This window comes from Hemitrygon akajei, chromosome 5, assembly GCF_048418815.1.
Source record: "Hemitrygon akajei chromosome 5, sHemAka1.3, whole genome shotgun sequence".
Lineage (NCBI taxonomy): Eukaryota > Metazoa > Chordata > Chondrichthyes > Myliobatiformes > Dasyatidae > Hemitrygon > Hemitrygon akajei.
Window position 1 is genome coordinate 123,234,211 of NC_133128.1, and position 24,938 is coordinate 123,259,148.

The following is a 24,938-nucleotide window of genomic DNA, read 5'->3' on the forward strand; positions in this document are numbered from 1 at the left end:
GTTAATGTAAATATCTAATCACCCAATTGAATGGCAGCAATGCAATGCTTAAAAGCATGCAGACATGGTCAAGAAGTTCAGTTGTCGTTCAGACATCAGAATGGGGAAGAAATGTGATCTAAGTTTTTTTGACCATGGAATGATACTGGGGTTAAATGGGGTCAGAAACTGCTGATCTCCTGGGATTTTCATGCACAACGGTCTCTAGAGTTTACAGAAAATGGAGTAAAAAAAAATGCAGTGAGTGGCAGTTCTGTGGGCCAAAAACACCTTGTTAATGAGAGTGGTCAGAGGAGAACATCAAGACTGGTTCAAACTGACAGGAAGGCAACATAACTCAGAAAAACATGTTACGACAATGGTGCACAGACCAACCTCTCTGAACACACAAAACATTGAACCTTGAAGCAGATGGGCTACAGCAGCAGAAGACCATGAACATGCAGGAACACATAGTGAAGAACGCCGAGTATACTTCCTCCATTGAGGAAATGCCTCAGCCTGCAACTTTGACTCTTCTACTTTTCACTTGCCCTGCCGATATTTACAATGTTTTCTGATCTTTGGCTGCGTCTGCTTCTCCAAGGATCATTAACTTGTTGTGGTGGAAAGGCTTATGATTTCCTGGGACCCTAAGAGTAATGCCGTTTGGAGCTTGGCTACCTAGAACGGTCACTCATGACGGTAAGCTCAAGGGGAGGTTCCAGACGCAGAGTGATCCAGTCAAGACCTCAACGCCAGAGCTGGCGGAAGATGATGACACATCGCAACGGCAGTGAAAGCGGAGGAAGGCTGCAGTAGTGAAGTGTCCCCAAACGTCTTGCCCTCCATGCCACTGGACCCTGACCCTGAGTGGTCAAGGACTGCGTGGTGGCTGCCTGTACATCAGCCTCCCCATGTTAAACAGAGTCAGACACAGGCATTCTCCACTAGGGGGAACATCTAGGAGAACATCATACCTGTCTTGACTGATTGCACTACTACCAGACAAGGTTAACATTCCCAATCACTCACAAGGTGCACAATATTAGTTTTAATTAAAGAATGATTTATTTGTGTTGAGTTAGCTTACAAAGAATTGCCTGGATTTACAGCAGAGTGGACTGATCACAAAGCACTATGCAAAGAACTGTATCTGGTGGCCCTGCTCACTGCACGGTGCACAGCACTGGAGCACAATAGCAGGGGAAAGGTCAACGTGAGCACAGCCCAGAAGCCAGTGAAGCCCAGAATCAGTGCTCTCTGGGGATGGTCCAGTCCCACCTCAGGGCCCCATCGGCCCCACTCCCACTGAGGTTGTCCGAGTACGAGCTGCCAGGGGTTGAGTAAGACCCAAGAGTGAATGCTGCACATCCACAAATGGTGCCCTTTTTCTTCAGGAAAGAGGAGGGCAGGAGGGAGGAGCTTGGATGGCCATCTCCAGGTTATAGGACTGTTGCTGCCAGTGGCAGGCTAGATTCATGCATGGGCCTGGCACTCGGGAGCAACGATTGCCCCGGCTACCTTACCTTCTGATCACCATGGGCACATGACGGGGGGAGTGTGTGGGGGGGGGGGGCTGCCGGCCAGCAGCACTAACAGGCAGCAGGGAACCAGCACAGGAGGAGGGAGGCACCCTCACAACTGACGGGAAGTTCGGGACCGCAGAGCTGCGGTTTACCACAGTATGCGCTGAGAAGGGCAGGCAAGAGGTCAAAGGGTACAAGAGAATCCCTGATAGGTCAGAGGCATGCAGCCCCTGGGCCCACTGAATGCCCAACAGAAGTGAAAACAGCCAGGAGTTGATTACATAGTGATTAAACCTCTAAAGGCTGAGTAATGGGGACGTTGAGGTAACAGTGAAGTCTCTTTATTCAAATTTGTTACAGACAAATCTCATGTAGCTTGTATTGGAGATCCAGTTTTGTACACGTGGGGAGGATGGAGGTGTCCGCGGCCCCCCCAGCTCACTGCAGTCCTCTGATCACGCTGTTCTCTCGGTAGTGATACAGGCTGGTGGAGTCCAGCTTCCCACAGTGCTTAATGGCTTCGGCAAACAGCTTCGCCACCTGGAAGGAACCAGTAACATTGTCACTCGGGCAGTGCGGCAGGAGAGATCTGGTCATGAGTAATTTGTTTATTATTGTTACAAGTACTTAGACACAGTGATTCAGACTAATCATTCTGTACACAAGTACATCAGGGTGGTATAACAGCGAAAGCAATAACTGAATGCAGAATAAGGAGTGAGACCGACAGAGAAACTGCAGTGCAGGTAGACAGTTAGGAGCAAGGGCCATGTTGAGGTAGATTGTGAGATAGGGGGCCATTCAATGGTCTTATGCCAGTGGGGCAGAAGCCGTCATTCAGCCTGGTGGTATGTGCTTTTGTATTTTCTTCCTGAAGGGAGGGGGAGAAAGAGATGTTTGGGTGGGAACGGGTTTTTGACTATATTGGATGCTTTTGTGGGAGCAGGGCCAGCTCTGGCCTCTCTGTATTCCAGCAGAGAAACCTCAGGCAGCGGCTGCGATAGATGAGGGCTCCAGGTCGTCGAGGCTCAGAGTGGCACGACATGCCATCAAATTCACCATAACCACCAGGCTAGATGTCACCGCCTCAGGCAGATCTCCCAGCAGCTGAGCTAGCTTCCTCTGAGCTCTGTCACTGGCTGATCTGAACTCTACCAGCACTTCCACCTGGAGTCCTGCCTCTAAACCACAAACTCCAGACTCTGGAACTGATGAAGCCCTGTCCAGCATGGCTAACGGCTACATAAGTGAAGCTGAATGGATCAATTTCAGTGCCTAAAAACTGAAATACGACCTCAGCAGATCATAACACAGGCACTGTGTACACTGCTGGAGAGGGGTACAGACAGATACCATGAACACTCCTGATTGTGTACAGACAGATACCATGAACACTTCTGACTGTGTACAGACAGATACCATGAACACTTCTGATTGTGTACAGACAGATACCATGAACACTTCTGATTGTGTACAGATACCATGAACACTTCTGACTGTGTACAGACAGATACCATGAACACTTCTGATTGTGTACAGACAGATACCATGAACACTTCTGACTGTGTACAGACAGATATCATGAACACCACTGGAACTGTATACACCATGTACACCACAAGCACTCTCTACACCACAGACACCCAATCAAATTCCCTGCAGGAAAAGCCAACAGGACATCTGCTTGGTTTATACCTGAAAGTGGCCTGAACTAAGTTCTGGGTGGACCTGGATGAGACCCCTTCGCACCAGCCACATGTCCCACTCTGACCAGAGTGGCTGTCCCACTCAATAACAAGTATACCTCTTTGGATCCCATTGGGAGGGGGAGGGGAAGGATGACCTACCAGGGAAAAGCACAGGTTGGAGCACAGACCAGTCCCACCTCTGGCTGATTAGAGCAGCAATCACATATATCTTCCTTATCACATATGCTTCAGAGATCCTTGCACCCGTATCCCGAGGTCCCTTGTGCCTCACCATTCATTGTATATAGCCTGGCCTTATTTGTCCTCTGTGTCTTGTGTTCAGAGATGCTCTTCTGAAGTCACTGCTTTAAGACATGGTTATTTGAGTTACTGTTGCCTTCCTGTCAGCTTGTATCAGTCTGGCCATTCTCCTCTGACCTCTCTCATTAACGAGGTGTTGTTGCCCACGGAACTGCCGCTCACAGCGCCTCGTGAAACCTTCCATTTGCTACGTCATGTCAGCACTCAAAAATTCTCAGATTTTGAAGGTTTTTGGGTTTTAGATTTTAGGATAAGGGGTGCTCAACTTGTATTATCATAATTAGCCCTTTCCACAATTAAATACTTTCCAAAATTTCTGAGGGTAGCAGACACCAACAGAATCAACAAACTCATTCGTGAGGCCAGTGATGTTGTGGGGGTGGAACTGGACTCTCTGACGGTGGTGTCTGAAAAGAGGATGCTGTCCAAGTTGCATGCCATCTTGGACAATGTCTCCCATCCTCTCCATAATGTACTGGTTAGGCACAGGAGTACGTTCAGCCAGAGACTCATTCCACCGAGATGTAACACTGAGCGTCATAGGAAGTCATTCCTGCCTGTGGCCATCAAACATCAATCAAGGGATATGGGGACAAGGCAGGAACCGGGTATTGATAGTAGATGATCAGCCATGATTTCAAAATGGTGGTGCAGGCTTGAAGGGCCGAATGGTCTACTTCTGCACCTATTGTCTATCGTCTATTTACAACTCCTCCCTCGGAGTGTCAGACACCCTGAGCCAATAGGCTGGTCCTGGACTTATTTCCACTTGGAATAATTTAATTATTATTATTTAATTATTTATGGTTTTATATTGCTATATTTCTACACTATTCTTGGTTGGTGCGACTGTAACGAAACCCAATTTCCCTCGGGATCAATAAAGTATGTCTGTCTGTCTGTCACAAATCACCTGCTCCTCTCCCCACTGCTCACTATAAGCTCAGCACCAACTGGGAACCAATCCCTCTGGCATCCTAATGTCAGTAAGCAGAGTGTGGTGGCCACTTACCTGGAAGTTGGTGATGAGGGGCACTCCATGATCAATGGCCATTCTACGGATCAGGTAGTTCTCTCTCATGAAGCGTGTGTTGTTGTTGGGCAGGTTGATCACTAGGTCAATGACCCCATCATGGATCAATCTAAGAGCAGAAGAGAGAAAGAGGGTTGCATCATTGTCTGGTATGGAGGGGCCACTGCACACATTGGAAAAAGCTTTAGAGGATTGTAGGCCAGCTCCATCACGGGCACTAGCCTCCCCAGCAACAGACTTATAACATTGTAAACCATCAAGTTGTTTGTTATAGCTCCCTTCTCGCTGTGAAACGGAGCCATCTCTTTCTCCCTTATTAGGGAGAAAGAAAGAGAGCCTGTGGTATGGACAAATACCGGGTGAAACGCGAAGTCTTTGGGGTAACTGCAAGTCTGTGTCTTTGCTGTTGCTTTGCTCACGCTCGAGTGCTCGGTGGCGGGTGCCGATGCTTTTTTATGCCGGCGGAGGAGGGCAGATCGTTGCTTGCTGCCGCTTACGTGAGGGAGGGAGGGGAGCTGGGGGGGGACTTTAGGGTTCTAACATTTAATTGTCATTCATTCTTTGGGCACTCCTCTGTTTTCGTGGATGATTGTGAAGACAAAGCATTTCAGGATGTATATTGTATACATTTCTCTGACATTAAGTGTACCTTTGAAACCTTTGATCTTCAGATATCCTACCCCACCCTACGTGAAATGAGAGGCATGGAAGAAACTGGCAGCCATGACAACAGGTGATGCTGTCCATAGCACCTTCTGAGATTTCCCAGCATCCAGAGCATCCACTGCCCAGTATACCTACGCCCTTGGCTTCCTGGTACACCCACAGCCCAGCATTCCCCCTATATATCCTCCACATGGTTCCCAGAACACCTGAACCCAGTGCACCACCCCTGTCCACAGTCCACAGTACACCCATGCCCCAGCGATTGCCTCTCTCTTTCAGGCTACGGATCACAACTACAGATCAGGTAGAGATTTGATCGATTACTCTGATCCTCACTCACTTGGTGAAGGAAGGGATGTTGGAGCTGTGGTCTTCTGCTGTGGGCCACGACACAAGCCCTGTTGGGACATCATTGGCGTTTAACCAGGCAGACGTCCCTTCTGTGGCGTAAAGCTTTAAAATAAAGACAGAGAGTTCACATCACATATGGACCACTTCAGTTTTGGGGCACATTTAAAAATTCTCACAAAGGAAGCTGCCAAACTGAACAGCTTCTTTAAACTCCATATCCTGCACTCCTGCCTGACACACTAACTGTGAGTATACTTTCCTGTTCTTTGTGCAACAAGAAATCATACCCTCCATCATTCCAAAACATTATGCTTCAACAAAAGACCACAAAATATTGTTGCAGAGTTAAGCCAGTCAGCCACTGGGACTGCTCTGCCATTCTATCATGATTGATTGAATATCCCATTCTCCTGCCTCTCCCCGTAACCTTAGATGCCTGATCAAGAGTCACTAAACCCCTCTTTAAATATAGCCAGTGACCTGGCCTTCATATCCATCTGTGGCAATCAATTCCACAGGTTCACCAGGCTCTGGCCAAAGAAAGGACATCCTTCTACTCTGAGGCTATGCCCTCTGATCCTAGACTCCCTCACTATTGGAAACATCTTCTCCATGTCCACCCTATCAAGGCTTTTCAATATTCAGCAGGTTTCAATGAGATTCTCACATCCCCTCCCATTCTTCTAAACTCCAGCGAGTACAGGCCCAGAGTCATCAAACGTTCCTCATACATTAACCCCTTCATTCCCAAGATCATTCTGTTGGCATCCTGGCATTCCCAGGAATCATAAGACCGTAAGATATAGAAGCAAGGGGGCAGTTCCACTGTGTGTAGCAGAACTCCATTGCACAGGGCATCATTCCACTGTGTGTAGCAGAACTCCACTGTATGGCTCCATTTCTATGGAGCATGCCATGAAGATGGAGCAAAATTATCTGAAAGGTAATTATCTATTGCCACAATAGGTCAACTGCAGACACAATCTCAGTGGCTCTCCACATGGCTTTAGACCACCTAGACAACACAAACACCCATGTCAGGATGCTGTTCATCGACTATAGCTCAGCATTTAATACCATCATTCCCACAATTCTGATTGAGAAGTTGCAGAACCTGGGCCTCTGTACCTCCCTCTGCAAATGGATCCTCGACTTCCTAACCGGAAGACCACGATCTGTGCAGATTGGTGATAACGTATCCTCCTCGCTGATGATCAACACTGGTGCACCTCAAGGGTGTGTGCTTAGCCCACTGCTCCACTCTCTGTATACACATGACTGTGTGGCTAGGCATAGCTCAAATGCCATCTGTAAATTTGCTGACGATATAACCATCGTTGGTAGAATCCCAGGTGGTGATGAGAGGGCGCACAGCAGTGAGATATACCAACTAGAGGAATGGTGCTGCAGCAACAACCTGGCACTCAATGTCAGTAAGACGAAAGAGCTGATTATGGACTTCAGGAAGGGTAAGATGAAGGAACACATACCAATCCTCATAGAGGGATCAGAAGTGGAGAGAGTGAGCAGCTTTAGGTTCATGGGTGTCAAGATCTCTGAGGATCTAACCTGGTCCCAACATATCGATGTAGTTATAAAGAAGGCAAGTCAGTGGCTATACTTCATTAGGAGTTTGAAGAGATTTGGCATGTCAACAAATACACTCAAACACTTCTATAGTTGTACCGTGGAGAGCATTCTGACAGACTGCACCACTGTCTGGTATGGAGGGGCTACTGCACAGGACCGTAAGAAGCTGCAGAGGGTTGTAAATCTAGTCAGCTCCATCTTGGGCACTAGCCTACAAAGTACCCAGGACATCTTTAGGGAGCAGTGTCTCAGAAAGGCAGCGTCCATTATTAAGGACCTCCAAGCACCCAGTGCATGCCCTTTTCACAATGTTACCATCAGATAGGAGATACAGAAGCCTGAAGGCACACACTCAGCGATTCAGGAACAGTTTCTCCCCCTCTCTGCCATTCAATTCCTAAATGGACATTGAAGCTTTGGACATTACCTCACTTTTTTTAATATACAGTATTTCTGATTTTGCATGTTCTTTTAATCTATTCAATGTACATAACCGATTTCCTTGTTAATTTATTACTATGTTTTTTTTTTCTCTCTGCTTCATTATGTATTGCATTGAACTGCTGCTAAGTTAACAAATTTCACGCCACATGCCGGTGATAATAAACCTGATTCTGAAAGCAGCAACTGACTTTCAGTGCCTCTGGTCTCTGAACCATCTCTCTCCATTCTGTGGTCTGGCCTTGGCCATATCCACCAGCTCACATCACAAGATGCTGAACATAAAATTATGACAGCACTTAAAAGAAATGACGTTCAGGTTCACTCTCAACCCACACTCTCCCCACCATCACATTAAGACGAGTGTAACCCACCAACCCAATCCCCTCACCAATGGCTGATTGAATTTCGGGTGCCCCAACCCAGTGGAAACTTTCTTCATCTCAACAGCAGCAACAACACATCTATATGATCCCGTAAGTCTGTCTGAGGCCCGGTGACACAAGCGCACATTCTGCACTTTAAGAAACAAATCTTCTCTTCAGCTGCAGGGTTACTCACCTTGTATCCTTGCGCATGCAGCTGCTCTGCTGTGTCCAGGAACTTTGATCGGAAGGAGCTCTGAGGAGAGATAGAAAGAATTAGTGAAGGTCTGTGATCGGCGATTATACTGAGCATTAATACACGGTGCACAGGGCTCTAGCCAGGAATGCGTGTTGGGTTCCAGTGGGTTTCATTGCTGGCTGAAGTTGTAAGAACCTTGTCACTGTGCATTCTCTGTAACTACACTGGGACTGTACAAACCCAGAGTCCAAGTGGATTCCAAAGGGAAAAAGTCTTTGGGACAATGTTAATCTACACTTGGCCAGAAGTTGATCAGGTACAGTCTGATTGATTTTGTGTGTCAGATCCTGTCTAACTTAATTGAGATTCTATTTCTGAAGAAGTAAGAACAATGTATTTATGAGAGTTGTGCAGTTAATGCAGTCAGCATGGATTTCAATAAGGCTTTCTAAAGAGACTCACAATGAAGTCTAGTCCAGAAAGGTTAGAGTCCTTGTGTTTAAAGGCAGTTGGCAGATTGGTTTCAGTACCATTACCAGGTGGATGTGCACTTTTCCCTGTGACCACATAACCTAATTTTGCTCAACAACCCCAGATTTTATCATTTACCCATGGCGTGGTCACACCCACATCCCGAAGATGCCATTGTAAAATAATCTGAATGTAGGTAAATGATAAAATCTGGGGTTGTTGAGCAAAATTAGGCTATTCAGCCCATCGAGTCTGCACTGCCATTCAATCATGGCTGATTTAATTATCCTTCCCAATTGTATTCTCCTGCCTTCTCCCCATAAACTTTTAACTCCCTTACTAATCAAGAACCTATCAACCTTCACTTTAAATATATTCTGTTTAAATATACGCTAACCCCACCTCAGCAATGAAACATGAGGGACCACCATTTGCACTACTTTGGACTTCTCTTCAATTGTGTCTTTGTCTTGTACTTATTCATTTATTTCACTGTATGTGATGTTATGTGACTACGGCTTCATTTACTGTTGTGGGTGTCACTTTAAAATGCCTGGATGAGGTGGGACTATGATGTCAGTATAACAAGCTACGGACAGACTGCTGGGACTTTCAGAAAGAGAGAGAGAGAGAGAGTGTGTGGAAACTTCGGACCGCAAGCTGCTGGTAGTAGCTTGCTGCAACAATGGGTAAAGTCTGATACTTCCCCATGCCCAAAGGGTTGGGTTGATTAACGACACACCGTGCACATTGGATGTGTGACTGTCACTTCGTATGATCCATACGTGGATTTTGTTGGAGTATTGCTTGGCGACCATTTTTGTTAACCCTTACATGGTATCGGGGATGTTATGTGGTAACCACTGATGCTAAGGAATATTCCGTGACTGTCACCTTGTGGTACTTTTATGTGGATTTTGGGACGACTCGGCGGATAAGATTTTCGGCGACTGTTACTTTGTTTTCCCAGCGGGGAACCTTAAGAAATTTTTCGTGATCGGCTGCTCGCTACTTTTTTTTCCCTCCCCTCACTAATTCTGTGGATTGCTGGACCTTTCTAGTAGTTTGCCATCTTAAGACTTTTAAGAACTGCTCCTAACCTTGACAGTGCATAACACTGTTAATTTCTCTTTATTTCATTTAATTTTCTATATTTTGAGTAGATACTACTAAATATAGTGTTTTAACATTAAAACCTGACTCGAGGTGATCTATTGCTGCTAGTACGTAACAGTGATAATTTCATGTATAATTTATATTTATTGTTCGCCTGTACCTAACATGGCTGTGACACTGCTCCAAGCAAACATTTCTCTGTATTGTATCACAGTCCTTATGCAGATGACTATAACCTTGACGTGAAATGGGTGGTTGATGATGAACATGGTGAGTTGGTCTTATTCTATGCCCTGTGAGTGGGTGATTCTCCCAAGGGAATTGAGGAATATGGGGAATTTGGCAGAAGGATGGGACTTCTGCAAAGATGTTCTCAGTTTATTGAATGGCAGAGCAGGAAAGATGTGAGAGATCATTCCTACTTTAAATGTTATTACATCCAGATTAATTACTTTTTCCAAGATCTCTGTCAGAAAATCCCAAAACTGCTACTTCTTGTGTTACCGGAGACCAGTCTTGTCTGGGTATCAGCTCATGCTCACAGCACAGACTTTTTAAAGCATTGGCCAGACAGCACTTGGAGCACTGAGCACAGATTTGGGCCCCTTAAATATCAAAGAATGTGCTGGCATTGGAGAGGGTCCGGAAGAGATTTTCAGCAATGATCCCAGGAATGAAAGGGTTAACATATGAGACGCATTTGATGGCTCCAGATCTGTACTAGTTGGAGTTTAAAAGAATTGGGGGGAATCTCACTGAAATCTATCAAATATTGAAAGGTTTAGGTAGAGTGGACATGCAGAGGATGTTTCCAATAGTGGGGGAGCCTATGGCCAGGGAGGAGAGCTCAGAGTACAAGGACAATCCTTTAAAACAGAGATGAGGAGGAATTTCTTTTGCCAGAGGGTGGTGAATCTGTGGGTATGTTTAAAGTGGTGGTTGATAGGTTCTTGATTAGTAAGGGTGTCATATGTTAAAGAGAAAAGGCAGGAGAACGGACTTGAGATGGATAATAAATCAGTTGTGATTGAGTGCAGAGCAGACTCCATTGTCCAAATGGCCTAATTTTGCTCCTATATCTTACGGTCAATGAGTTTGGGAGGTAGTCTATGGATCAATGGGCACCATCTGAAAAATCAAAAGGCCAAATCAATGCTGATTTCCCAATACAGAGCTAACTCATAGAGGCTGTATTTAAGGTGTACCTGAATTCCAATAAGGATTCCTTTCTGGGGCATTTTGAAGCCGGTGGACAATATTGCCTTCAGGAACGCAGAATAAATATTTGGCCCAAAACAGGCAACCTGTAAAAGAGAAGCAGCCCAATCTCATTTGTCATTATAAAACATCGCCTGTATGCCAGTTGTCTTTGCTGCTCTATAAAATTTCAGTGCTGGGCGTTTACGCCAGAGTCCACTTTCACCTTACTCCAGAGATCCGAGCACAGATCCAGACTGACGTTCTGGACACTGTCGTAGTTGTTGTCCTTTTGAGAGACTTTAAAACAAGAACCCTGCTTTCAGGCACCACTGACTTTCTTTTTCACAAGGCTTCAGAGTTTCCCCGGCATCCCAAGCAATTTGTCCAGAGTCAACCATCTTCCTCAGAGGGAGCTCACATGCCTCATGGATAAAGTTTGCCCAATTTTTTAAACCAGGAAATGAAAAAAGCACTTCAAAAATGCCACAACAGTTTTTATCACCTCAGTTTCCAAAGCCAAAGTAGAAAAAAAGATTTTTTTTTTCTAATTCTACCCTCTCTACCTATTTTCTTGTCACTAGAACAGCTTAGGGTGAATATTTGGAGCATAAAAGCAATAGAAAAAATGCTAGAGGAACTCAGCTGATCAGACAGCATCTATGGAAAGGAATAAACAGTGGTTAGACAGACAGCACACAGATGGTGGCTAGTCGCCAATGGGAACGTTATGGTCCTAACACAAGAGATTCTACAGATGCTGGAAATCCAGAGCTACACACACAAAATGCTGGAGGAACTCAGCAGGTCAGGCAGCGTCTATGGAAACAAATAAAGAGTCGATGTTTCTTTCCCTCTGAGACCATTCATTGGGACTGGAAAGGAAGGGTGGAAGAAGCCAGAATGAGAAAGTGTAGGGGAAAGGAAGGAGTACAAGCTAGAAGGTGATAGGTGAAGCCAGATGACGGGGAAAGTAGGTGATGGGGGTGGGTGAAATGAGAAGCTGGAAGGTGATTGGTGGAAATGATAAAAGGACTGAAGAAGAAGGGATCTGATAGGAGAGGAGAGTGGAACATGAAGAAAGGAAGGAGGAGAAACACCAGAGGGAAGTGAAAGGCAGGTGAAGAGAAGAGAAGGTGTATGAGGGAGCCAGAATGGAGAATGGAAAAAGATAAAGGGGGGGGGGGTGAAATTACCCTAAGTTAGAGAAATTGATGTTCGTGCCATCAGGTTGGATGCTACCCAGACAGAATATCAGGTTTTATTCCTCCAACCTAAGAGTGGCCGTCTTCGCGGCAGTAGATGTTGGAATGGGAATGGGAAGTGGAATTAAAATGGGCATCCACCGGGAAATCTGTCCTGTTGTGGGACGGAGCAAAGCTGCTCGACGAAGCAGTTCCCCAATCTACATTGGGTTTCACTTGGAGCACCTTTGTTTATTTTTAAATTACTATTGATATAGGCATAATGTTTATTTTCAAGGATAAAAGCAAGTTAAATTTCCTTTCGGTGTGGTCAGTCACTTTCTCACCAGCAAACCACAGCAGCCTGCATCAGTCTTATTCTTCATTAGAGATACAGCACAGTAACAGGCCCTTCTGGCCCAACGAGTCCGCATCAGCCAATTACCCCCACGTGACCAACTAACCTACTACCCTGTACCTCTTTGGAATGTGGGAGGAAACCGGAGCACCTCGGGGGAATTGTGGGGAGAGCGTACAAACTCCTTACAGACAGCAGCAGGAATTGAACCAGGATTGCTGGAGTCATTATGGTGTTACACTATCTGCTGCGCTGACGAGCCGCCCCTTCATTTCTGCTTGTTTGTTTTTTAATGAACTTTCAGGTGAATCAGCAAAAGGGAAGGGGAATGTATATGTTTGACTGAAATTTGAATAGAGGGCATTGAAGGGGACCTGATGGAGACCTCCGTCAGCCTGGGAGCAGTGAGTACCTGGAAGACACTTCAGAGAGGGCAGTGGAAGCAGAGTGCTGAACTGCATTTAAAGAGTGCTGAGTCAAGCACTCGGACAGAGAAAGCCGTACATTAAGCGCCGGAAGGTGGGACTAATATGGATGGGTGCCCACTAACTGTGAGGACAAGCGGAACAAGCGGCCTATTTCTGTGCTGGACAGCTCTACTGAAGGCATGCTTTGTTCTGGGTACCTCTCCAGTAGACGCCATCTCACACCGCAGGACTGGGTCTGCATCTCTCAGCCGGGGCCAGGAGAACATGGGTGCCTGAAAATGCACAAAACAAAACATCATTTCTCAGCACCACGCACGTCAAAGCTTTCTAGATTATTCGACAAAAACAGCTTGCTGGAATTCCACATTCTTTAACCGTAAAGCTGAAGTTCAACCTAAAAGCACGCAACTCACAGATCATTCCCAAGCATTTTCTGAAAAGAGAAACGGTACCTACTCAGGTAGTGCACACCCGTTCTGGCTTCACTCCCTTTGCCTCAGTGACAACACAAGTCAGAACGTGTTGCACCAGGAATACAGGAAACCCCTGCAGAGCCCACCGCTATCAATTGCCCATAGCTGCTCCAAGTCTCAATCTGATGCAAAACATAGCTCATTTGATTTTTTTTTAGAAACACAAGAGATTCTGCAGGTGCTGGACATCCAGAGCAACACACACAAAACACCGGAGGAATTCAACAGGTCAACCAGCACCTATGGAGACAAATAAGCGGTGGACGTTTTGAGCTGAGGCCCTTCATCAGAACACTGATTGGCTTCATCAGGTCGTGATGAAGGGTCTTAGCCCAAAACATCAACTGTTTATTCCTCTCCATAGATGCTGCCTGACCTGCTGAGTCCCTCCATCATTTTGTGTGTAATACTCTGATTTTATTAGAAATCAAGGTTTGGGTAAAATGCCTCAAATGTCAGCAGGTGATTCCTCTTCTTCCTTCAACTTTCTGCCTCTCGAGTTCTCTCCCACCTTTGGATCTCTTCAAAAATATCTGGGCTCAAAGTTCCCACCAATTTTCGATTTGAATGTACAACATTGGCAGAGACCTGTGTTAAGGGCATGAGTCCTCAGCAATAACCGTAGTGTCAGGAACAGAGTAAAAGTTCGGCTAAAACAAGAGAAAATCTCATTCATATACACAGCATACAGTATCCTCTGCCAACATTCAAAGAGTTGATCTGCCTCTCTGCACCATGAATTCCAGACCGTGCAAGCAATACTCCCACTGTCCAACTTTGCAGCTAAGATAACTGTCAGAAACAAACCATTCACTTCCAATGTGTATTTGTAAATCATGCCTATCGTAGGGAAACATTCAGAGCCCGGCCCAAGACAGTCAACATGCAGACATTGCTCAGGCCAAATGAGACCTGAGGCGGGCAACTCGAATTCCAGACAAAGAACAGAATCGGAAGAGGAGCAGCAAGAGGGGGGAAAGGCTGCAGGATGTAGGGAAGGGACAACTCCCACTTTTGCGCTGAATAGCCAGGATTTGCAGGCATCGTGACAACCATCTGACATGTTTAACACAGAAATTCCCACACCATAGTAAACTGGTTTTTAAAGAATCAGCAGTTTTGGAGTGTGGAGGTCTCACTGTGCAGAGTTTTGTGAGGGAGGGAGGTCTCATTTTGTGGTCTTCAGTGAGGGAGGGGGTCTCGCTGTGAAGCCTTTAGTGGGGATGGGGCTTCAGTGAGGACGAAGAATGCTGAGCAGCAATCAGTGGGTATATCTACCCTTCTTTGCTGCTTTAGTTCTCTGAGTAAGGCATGGCTAAGGAATAGACTGCAATAGGTTGTGCTTAGAATGGAATAAAGCCCAGGGCATAATTGAAGTCATAGAGAACTACAGCACTTCAGCCCATCTAGTTCATGCTGAACTATTATTCTGCATAGTCCTATAGAACTGCATCTGGACCATAGTCCTCCACACCCCTCCCACCCACGTACTTATCCAAATTTCTCTTAAATGTTGAAATCATATCCTTATTCAGCACTTCTGCTAGCAGCAAACTCCACAGTCTCACCACCTTCTGAGTGAAGAAGTACTCCCTCATGTTCACCTTAAATATTCATCTTTCACCCTTTAACCTATGACCTCTAGTCCTATCCTCACAGCCAACCTCAGTGGAAAAAGCGTGCTTGCATTTATCCTATCGATACCCCTCATTAGAGTACCAAGGTGATTCAAGGCACTGTGACATAGACCTGCAACCTGAGTGCATTTGGTGAGCTGGTCTCCCTACAATTACTAGCTGCACAGGCAGAAGAGTGTTTGGGGATGGGTGAGTAGGTAAAAAGCAGTAGGTCCAAGCAGGTAGTACAGGCATTCCTGGTAATTGTCCCTCAGTTACACAGAGGTATTGTGCCAAACAGGGTTTTAGAAGGTTGCCAACCAGAATAAAGCAGCACAAAGGGGTGAAGACCGAGAGAACAATACTAGTAAGGGATTGGAGTTCAGTTAACATGTGAGAAGAGTTTGATGGCTCTGGACCTGTACTCACTGGATTTTGGAAGAATAAGAGGTGATCTCATTGAAACCTATCAAATATTGAAAGGCCTAGATAGAGTGAATGTGGAGAGGATGATTCCTATTGTGTGGGAGTCTAAGACTAGAGGGCACACCCTCAGAATACAAGGACATCCCATTACAACAGAGATGAGGAGGAATTTCTTTAGACAGAGTGGTGAATCAGTGGAATTCATTGCCACAGACGGCTGAGGAGGCCAAGTCAGTAGGTGCTTGATTCATAAGGATGTCGAAGGTTACGGGGAGAATGCAGGAGAATGGGGTTGAGAGGGATAATAAATCAGCCAGGGTGGAATGGTGGAACAGACTCGATGGGCAAAATGGCCTAATTCTGCTCCAATGTCTTAAGGGAAGTCTGAGAGAACTATGATGGTCAGGGATTGGAGAGCAGGAGACAGATATTTCTGCAGGTGCAAACTCTGTTCTTAGATAGTATGGTGCATCCCGACACCAGGGACAAAGGTGTCTTAGACCGGCTACAGGACATTCTAAAAGGGGAGGGTGAGCACTCGTGACTGACAAGGGTACAAATCAAATCCATAAAAAGTAAGATGAGGTCCTACAATGTGAAATTAATAGATAAGTCACATTTATGACAGTGTCTTTAAGACTGTAATTTTGAGATTACTTCTGACAGCATGCACTGGTGAGTATAGGAATGGGAGAACAGGTTGACTAACGTATGGCTAAAGAATTGTTCCAGCTCAGAAGCATTTCAGCCTACCACATCCCAGCTGGACTTTTTGCCCACTGTCACTAATCCTATTTGCCTGCATTAGGACTATATCCTTCTGTGTACAGCATGGTGGGCCAAAGGGGCCTGATTTTGTGCCTCTCTTCGAGCCTCTGAATTTAACACCCACACAGTACACTCTAGAGACTGTAACAGGTACCCAGTGCCCAGACAGTACACTCCAGAGACTGTAACAGGTACCCAGTGCCCAGACAGTACACTCCAGAGACTGTAACAGGTACCCAGTGCCCAGACAGTACACTCCAGAGACTGTAACAGGTACCCAGTGCCCAGACAGTACACTCCAGAGACTATAGCAGGTACCTAATGCCCAGACAGTACACTCCACAAACCACATCTGATATCTTAATACCCAGATTGTAATCTTCAGGATCATAAATTATACCTTAATGACCATAATCTACACTCCAGGGATCGTAATTGATACCTAGGTGCCCACATAGCATAGTTCAGGATTTGTAACCGATACCCAATGGCCACACTGTACTGACCAGAGATGGTAACTGATACCGATAGCCACACTGTACACTCGAGACATGGTGACTGATACCTTAATGCCCACATATTCGGTCGGTATGATGGGGTTCTCCAGCGATGGCAAACCCGTCTCATCCAAGCTCTCTCCAATCATCACCCGGGTCGCCACATTGATGAGATCGACTCCAATGGTCTTTGATACAAAGGGACAGGACCTGGATGCCCTGAGGTTGCACTCAATCACCTGGTAACCAGCAGAGAGCAAGAGTTAGACACTGTCCTTGGCAGAGTTATTCTACAGCATCTTTATCAGCTGGGTGGGGATGCCACAGGGTCTGACACCGACTCACAGCACAACATTTCTGACTGCTTCCAGGTAAAGGATCAAAAGATCAATTTTATTCACCATATTTACATGCATTCAGAAATTGCTGTGGAGTATTGGCACTTCATGCGACAAAAACTGACAACATTCAACAAATTGTACAGAATAATAAGTTACATAAAATTAAAGTTGTAAGTACAGATATGATGTGAAATGTGCATAAATAAACAATACCTGCACGTATTTACAATGTAAACAGCTTTATAAAAAGTGGTTTAAAGTGCTTACAGTGCAGTGTAGTGACTAAGGTAATAGATAAAGAGGGGTTGGGATGCCTAATTAGGTTGACCAGATTAACTGCCTAGGGAAAAAAAATTTAAGATTATGTGAATTCTTTTTTGTGTTTTAATAGCCCTACTGCACTTTCCACTAGGGAGCTTTTGGAAAAGGCAGTTTGCAGGGTAGGTAGTGTCCACAATGATTTTCCTGCCCACTTCTTTGTCCTGGACACATACCAGTCCCGCGGTGATGGTCAAAGAGGGTGATGGCTGCATGTTCTCCCCACTGAACTACAAACTAATCTAATTTCTTTTCTCATCGAGGTTTACCCTCTGGCTAATGATTCGGGGCATATGGAGAGCTTTGGTGGTGCTGAAATTCATATTAATTAGCAAACCTTAGAGTGTCCCTCATGGACAAGGCACCCAGCTAACTTTCATTTTCATTGATGGCGCTGGAATAATTCGGCAAGATTGCCAGCTCTAAATCCGGGAGGCTGGGCACAATTTGTTGTTTTTTTTTGCACATTGGTTGTTCGTCCTGTTTGGTGAGGTCTTTCATTGATTCTTTTGTGTTTCTTGTATTTACTGTCATTGCCAATAACAAAATGAATTTCTGGGTGGTACACGGTGACATACATGTACTTTGATAATAAAATTACTTTGATCTTTCTTTTATGTCAGAGTCTTCGGAGGGACATGTCCTTTGTCTGATCTCCACTTTCCTTAAACCCAGACTGATTCAAATCTCTGCCACATCATCTCACCCCGAGTTCTCTCCGACAGCAGACCAGTGTTTGCGGGCTTCTTGCTACTGTCAAGTACAGTAGGACTAACAATTCAAAGCCTTCTGTAAACAGCATGGTATTACCCCTGCTAAACTCTACGTTCTTCTTCAACATGACCAACGAGTTCATCGTATACCTTCGTCTCTACCTTGTTACTTAGCCTGGGTTTCAATCTTATTCCTTGGCCAATAGCTCCAACAGCCAAAGGACGAGCTTCAGGATTTTCTCATGAAATCGGAGAGCTGTCCTTTACAGAAGCCAGCACTCTCAGCTGGCTCAGTGCCACATGTTTCTGGCTACGTTTCTCTGAAGAGGTTGGTGTATGCCACCAAGTACCGGAGCTAGATTAATGTTGAAACTTTAATTTTTAACGGATGCCTGTACCAACTGGAACTAAGCCACTCCACTTCCCTAACATAGCTCAGAGCATCACAGAACTTTGCCCCATATCAAACGGCTACACTGCCCAGGGCGAGGAAACCAGGTTTTTTATCTGCAAAACGCAGAGGGCAGGAAGTATAACCGATCACATTTTGTTTGTTCCTGCAGCACTGACGAAAGTGGAATATCATTCACTTCCTGGCTGCCCTCAAGAAAGTGGCAATTTGCTGCCTTCTCAAACTGCTGTATCCCTTCTGGTGACCGTCTGCCACAGTGCTCTAGAGGAGGGAGTTCCAGCATTCACACCTAGTTTTTGTATGTTTGCTGGTGTGGTGTACTGACAGTGTATGAACTGGAGCAGAACCAGTATGTGTTGGTGCTTTCATATCACCTTTTTTCATTGTAATGGTAAAGATAGTGGATTTGGGAGGTCCTGTTGGATTAGCCTGGGAAGTAACTGGTGTGCATTTTGGTAGATGGCTCCCACTACAGTCACTGTGGAGGGAATATTGTGCCCAGCAAGTGGGGTTCTTCATCTATCCAGCAGTCAGGGAATTGAATGAAACATCGTACATTCATCAGCGATCATCCCCACTTCTGGCTTTCTGATGAAAGGAAGGTTATTGATGAGACAGCCGAAGATGGTTGGAGCCAGGTTCCTGACAAACTTCTGCAGTGATGTCCCGGGGATGGGCTGATTGGCACCTAACATGTACAGTCATTTAAACAGTGTATTCTCGTAACCAAATTGTCAGATGGTGGGATGAGGAGGAACACAGAAATAGGAAGGAGGCCAGACCTGAGAATCTATGCATCCACTTTCAAGGACCCTATGACTCACGTTCTCAGTATTAATATTTATCAATCTATCTGGCTAGCTATCATTTATTTGCTTGTTTGTTTTTGTATTTGTAGTTTGTCTTCTTTTGCATATGTTCTCTGTCAGTCTTTGTGTGTAGTTTTTCTTTGTTTATTGTATTTCTTTGTGCTATTATGGATGCCTGCAAGAAAATGAATCGCAGGTTGGTATATGGTGAAATATACGTACTTTGATAAAACTTACCTTTGAACTTTGAACGTTGGTGAGGTGAGCCAGATTTACTATCTCTATTCTAAAGGAAGACTGTTTGAATCGGTGAGGCTCAGTGCTCACTGTGTGCTATTGAATATTCAGAGCAGAACCAGGCATTCAGCACAATCCACAATCATGCTGCCTTCCCCATCTATCAATACAGCCCTCTAACTCCTATCCCCCCAAATTTTGCCCCACACTTTAAGCAGGACACAGGCTAACTCACCATCACGTCATTTCCTTTGACAAGAAACTGGACATTGAATGGACCAGAGATCTCAAATGCTTGGGATATCTTCCGGGTTGCCATCTTCACCTGAAAAAGAACATAGTTTCTCATGGGTGCACTTGATAATTCCCTGGAACTGAGTGATTATGATTCCCCACTAATGAAAGCACAAAGACAAAGAGCAGAGACAGCACTGTATTGCTTGGGAAAGTATGTCACCATTGGGGGCCTCAACACATTCAGTAGGCAATCTCAGCTTTCTGATCTTCCCTTTCCGTTGCTCCACCAGCCTCGTCATGCTTCAGACTCTTATAAATTTCTATTTTAGTATGGTGGAGATCATTCTGACTGGTTGCATCACTCCTCTGGTACGCAGGATTGCAAGAAGTTGCAGAAGGTTGTAGACTTACCCAGCTCCATCATGGGCACAACCCTTCCCACTATCAAGGACGTCTTCAAGAAGGCAACATTCATCATTAAGGACCTCGGCCATTCAGAACGTGCCCTCTTCCTGTTTCTACCATTGGGAAGAAGGTACTCAACGATTCAAAAACAACTTCTCCCCTCCGCTATCAGATTTCTGAACAGTCCATTATCACTACCTCATTATTCCTTTTTTGCAATATTTATTTTTTTGTAATTTATAGTCATTTTTATTTCTTTATACTATACTGCTGCAGCCAAGCAACAAATTTCACACCATTTAAGCCAGTGATAATAAACTGAAGAGCCCTGCAGATGCTGGAAATCCAGAGCAAAGCACACACAATGCTGGAGGAACTCAGCTTTTCAGGCAGCACCTACAGTATGGAAATGAATAAAACAGTCGACTTTCGGGCCAAGACCCTTCATCAGGACTGTAAAGGAAGGGGTATGAAGCCAGTATAAGAAGTTGGGGGAGGGAGGGGAGGAGAACAAGTTAGAAGGGGACAGATGAAGCCAGGTGGATGAAGTAAGAAGCTAGGAGGTGATAATTGGGAAAGTGGAAAAGACATTTTCCTATTCTAAAGGACTGGAGAAGAAGGAATCTGATAGGAGAGGAGAGTGGGTCATGGGAGAAAGGGAAGGAGGAGGGGCAACAGGGGGAGGTGACAGGTAGATGAGAAAAAGAGGTAAGGGGCCAGAATAGGCAAATGAAGACGAGGGAGAGGAGAAGGGGGAAATGGGGAAAGGGGGGTAAAATGGGTGATGGGGGAGGGGAAGGGGGGAAGGCAAAAATTACTGAAAGTTCGAGAAATTGATGTTCGTGCCATCAGGTTGGAGCCTACCTAGATGGAATAGGGGGTGTTGCTCCTCCAGCCCGAGGGTGGCCTCATCATGACAGAAGAGGAGGCCATGGACCAACTGTTGGAATGGGAATGGGGACTTGAATCGAAATGGTTGGCCACCAGGAAATTGCGCTTTATGCAGATGGAGCTGAGGTGCTCGACTAAGTGGTCCCCCAATCGACACTAAGGATCAGCAACGTAAAGGACCCCGAAAGACTCGCAGGTGAAGTGTTGCCTCACCTGGAAGGCCAGTTTGGGGCCCTGAATGGAGGGGAGGGAGGAGGTGAATGGGCAAGGCGTAGCACCTCGGCCGCTTACAGGAATAAGCGCCTGGTGGGACACCAGCGCTGCTTGCAGGGATAAAAAATCTGATTTGGATTACCCACAAGGGCAGGTACTGAATGCACAAGGACTACAGGCAGAATCTGGGCATGATATGTAACCTTTTCATGGGTCAGATGGACTAGTGGAGAAACCTGTGGCACAACATAGAACCAAACTTTTCTGGCAGCTTTAGTTAGGTCTCGCTTGACACTGAAATAACCTCCAGGCTTTAGTCTGATCCAGCTGAGGGGGGATAACTGAAATCAAACACAGTTGTTCCTGGAAATCTGAGTTAAGAATATTCAGTGGGTCAGGTGGCATCCGTGGAGAGGGAACCAGGACAATGTCACTGATTGGAACCTTGTACCTTGGGGCGCCGTGGTAGTGCAGTGCTATTACAGCTCAGGGCTTTCCGGAATGTGGCGTTCAGTTCCGGCACTGTTCAGTCAGGAGCCTCTGTACGTCTTCCCATTGGAATGTGTGGGTTTTTTCCAGATCCTCTGGTTTGCTCCCACAGTCCAAAGACATACCAGTAGGATAATTAGTCATTGTAAATTGTCCTGTGACCAGGTTAGGGTCAGTAGGGTTTGTCGGGGGTTGCTTAGTTGGTGGGGCTCAAAGGGCCAACTCCTTACCGTGCTGCTCAATAAATAAATAAATCATTAGTTCCTGGCACGGAGATGTGCACTCCTCAGTTCTGCTCCAGCACGTTGTAGGGAGGGTAGGATGTTTGTCAGAAATAACCAGCTCATTGCTGAGGCTGCGCCACATCAAGTTCCCTTGGTGATGGGGTGAAATGACCTGCTTACCGAGACTAAGACTAGGTTGGTAGGCAGTGACTCACGTGAGAGGCACAGAGCTGCACAGCAAGAAATCTACAAAATCTGTAGACTCAATTACACGCGGTAGAATCTACTATATCCTGGTGCAAGTATCTCCTTTACAGAAACTCCATTCACAAATCCATGCAATAAACTACTAACTCTTTGGGGTCCATGTCCTCTGTTCACGAGAAGCATGCCGGTCACCACACACAAAACATTTTGTGCCAGACATCCCGTCCACTCCATTTTGACTTTGATACGCTTGCTATCAGGATTCATCAGCACTTATCCTGTGCGTCCCCTAAGATAGCTCAGGCTAATTCATTATGGGCACATCCCTCCCTACCACGAAGGCCAACATCCAGAGCGTCATCCTAGGAAATACCCCGGGAATTCTGACAGACAGAAGACAACATCTATCATCAGAGATGCCTACAGTGAACAAAAATATCCTGTTTTATGCCAAGAAAAAATTGGTCAATTATGACAGCAGAATTGTTATAAAGGCAGGAATGGAGAACAGCCTGGGTGTGAGGTTAGGCCAAGTAAGAATGATAGGAAGGACAGACAGGACCTGATAAATGAACATTTATCTAAAGACTGTGGGTCTAATAGGCTGAATTGAATTTGTTTCAATGCAATGGCTATTATGGCTAAGGTAGAAAAATTGAGTCTGGATCAATCCATGGAATTACGAGGTTGTGGCTGTTATAGTTACTCTATTTTGAGAGGGACAGGATTGGCAGCTCAGTGTTCCTGGGTTCTAATGTTTTAGACAAGATAGAGGAGTACTGGAATTATATTACTAATCAGGGAGGACATAATAAGGCAGCTCAAAAACAGGAAAGGTGCAATCACTCTGATGGGATATACTCTAAGTTTCCCAGTAGCCTGCGGGAAATAGTGGAACAGATAAGCAGGAAAGGTGTAACAAAAGTATCATATAGTGAGGGACTTCAACTTCCCCAAAGAAAGACTGGACCTTCTTCAGTACAACATGGTTGAACATGACAGAATTTGTTAGACGCATCCAAGAGGATTTTTTGAAACAGTATGAAGTTGGCCACTCAAAGGAAGGGCCAGATTAGACCTGGTGCTGGGAAATGAGCCCAGTCAGGTGACTAACCATTTGAGCATTCTGGGAACAGTGATTACAACCCCTTAAGATTTAATAAGGATAAGTCTGTACATTGCAGGGAGGTATACACTGGGGCATGATAAATTACATTATTATTATCCAGGAGCAAGGAGGAGTTGATTGGAAACATCTGCTATTGGGCAAGTGCACATTTGACATGTGGAGGGTGTTGAAGACCAACTGATCAGCATTCCAGATCAGTATGTTCACAAGGCAGCAAGTTTCAGAAACCTTGGATGACAGGAAACCTGGATGATGAGAAAGGTTGTGAATTTACTTTAAAAAAAAGTAGTACAAGGTTTAGGAAAGTAAAAATATAGTAGGGGCCCCGAGGAATGTAAAGGAAGCTGAAATAATTAGGGAATTAGGAGTGGTCCTTGGTGAGTAGAATTAAGGAAAATCCCAAGGCATTTTATAAATACATTAAAAACAAGAGAGGGGCTAGGACCGCACAAGAATGGAGGAGGGAATTTATGCTTGGATGATGTGGATAAGGTGCTAAATGAGTAACTTGCATCAGTATTCTCCAAAGGAGAAGTACATGGACAATAGGGATCTCATTGCAGGGCATTTTGAAACAAGAAGGAAATGGCATTGGATCTACTGAAGAAAACTAAAGTGGGTTTATCTCCAGGACCTAATGGGATATGCCCAGGCTATTGAGAAACACAAGAGATTGCTGGGGCCTTGACCAAGATCCAAGATTACCATGCATGAAATCCACAGTGGTATAGTAGAGGGGATTGAACATTGGCTTGCCTATAGAAGACAGGGTAGTAGGGGAAGGCTATTCTTCTGACTGGAGGTCTGTAATTGGTGGTGTTCTGTGGTCAGTGCTGGGACCTCGGTTATGTCAATAATTCCAATAAAAATGTAGTTAGTCCGATTAGTAAATTTGCAAATGACTTGAAAATTGCTGAAGTTGTGAATACAGAGGAAGGTTATCAAAGGATGGACCAGGATATTAGATCAGTTGTAAATACGGGCAGAGAAATGGTAGATGCAGTTTAATCTCAACATGTGGCCTGGCCATTAATGTAGGGAACTTGTACTTCGTCATGTACTCTGATAGAAGGAATAAAGGCATAGACTATTTCCTAGACGGGGAGAAAATTCAGAAATCAGAGCTGCAAAGGGGCTTGGGAGATCTCATGCAAAATTCCCTAAAGGTTGACTGGCAGGTTGATTCTGTGGTGAGGAAGGCAAATGAAATGTTAGCATTCATTTTAAGGGTACTAGAATATAAAAGCAAGGATGTAATGCTGAGGCTTTATAAGACATTGGTCAGACTGCACTTGGAATATTGTGTGCGATTTTGCGCCCCTATCTATAGGATCCAGAGGAGGTTCAGAAGAATGATTTTGGGAATTTAAAGGGTCAACAAAAGAGGAGCTCTAGGTCTGTACACACGGGAGTTTAGAAGAATGAGGGGTATCTCACTGAAACTTACAGAATATTGAAAAGCCTAGATAGAATGGATGTGAAGAGGATGTTTCCTGGAGTTGGGATGTCTAGGACCAAAGGGCTTAGCCTCAGGATAAAAGGACATCACTTTAGAACAGATATCAGGAGCTGGGGGTGTTGAATCTGTGGAATCGATTGCCACAGATACGGTGGAGG

At 45.3% G+C, this 24,938-nt stretch overlaps 1 protein-coding gene across 1 annotated transcript in view; it reads right to left on the reverse strand.

Moving 5' to 3' along the window:
* Nucleotides 1–1,027: 1,027 nt before the first annotated feature.
* The window catches only part of cps1 (carbamoyl-phosphate synthase 1, mitochondrial), a 180,468-nt gene continuing 156,557 nt past the window's right edge, over nt 1,028–24,938 (reverse strand). The window contains exons 31-38 of the mRNA XM_073046354.1: nt 19,762–19,851; nt 16,765–16,935; nt 13,114–13,188; nt 10,955–11,053; nt 8,160–8,219; nt 5,557–5,669; nt 4,530–4,659; nt 1,028–2,048 (exon numbers count right to left, since the gene is read on the reverse strand). Of these exons, the coding sequence (XP_072902455.1) occupies nt 1,947–2,048; nt 4,530–4,659; nt 5,557–5,669; nt 8,160–8,219; nt 10,955–11,053; nt 13,114–13,188; nt 16,765–16,935; nt 19,762–19,851 (840 nt within the window). The 3' untranslated portion in view covers nt 1,028–1,946. The remainder of the gene's footprint in view (nt 2,049–4,529; nt 4,660–5,556; nt 5,670–8,159; nt 8,220–10,954; nt 11,054–13,113; nt 13,189–16,764; nt 16,936–19,761; nt 19,852–24,938) is intronic.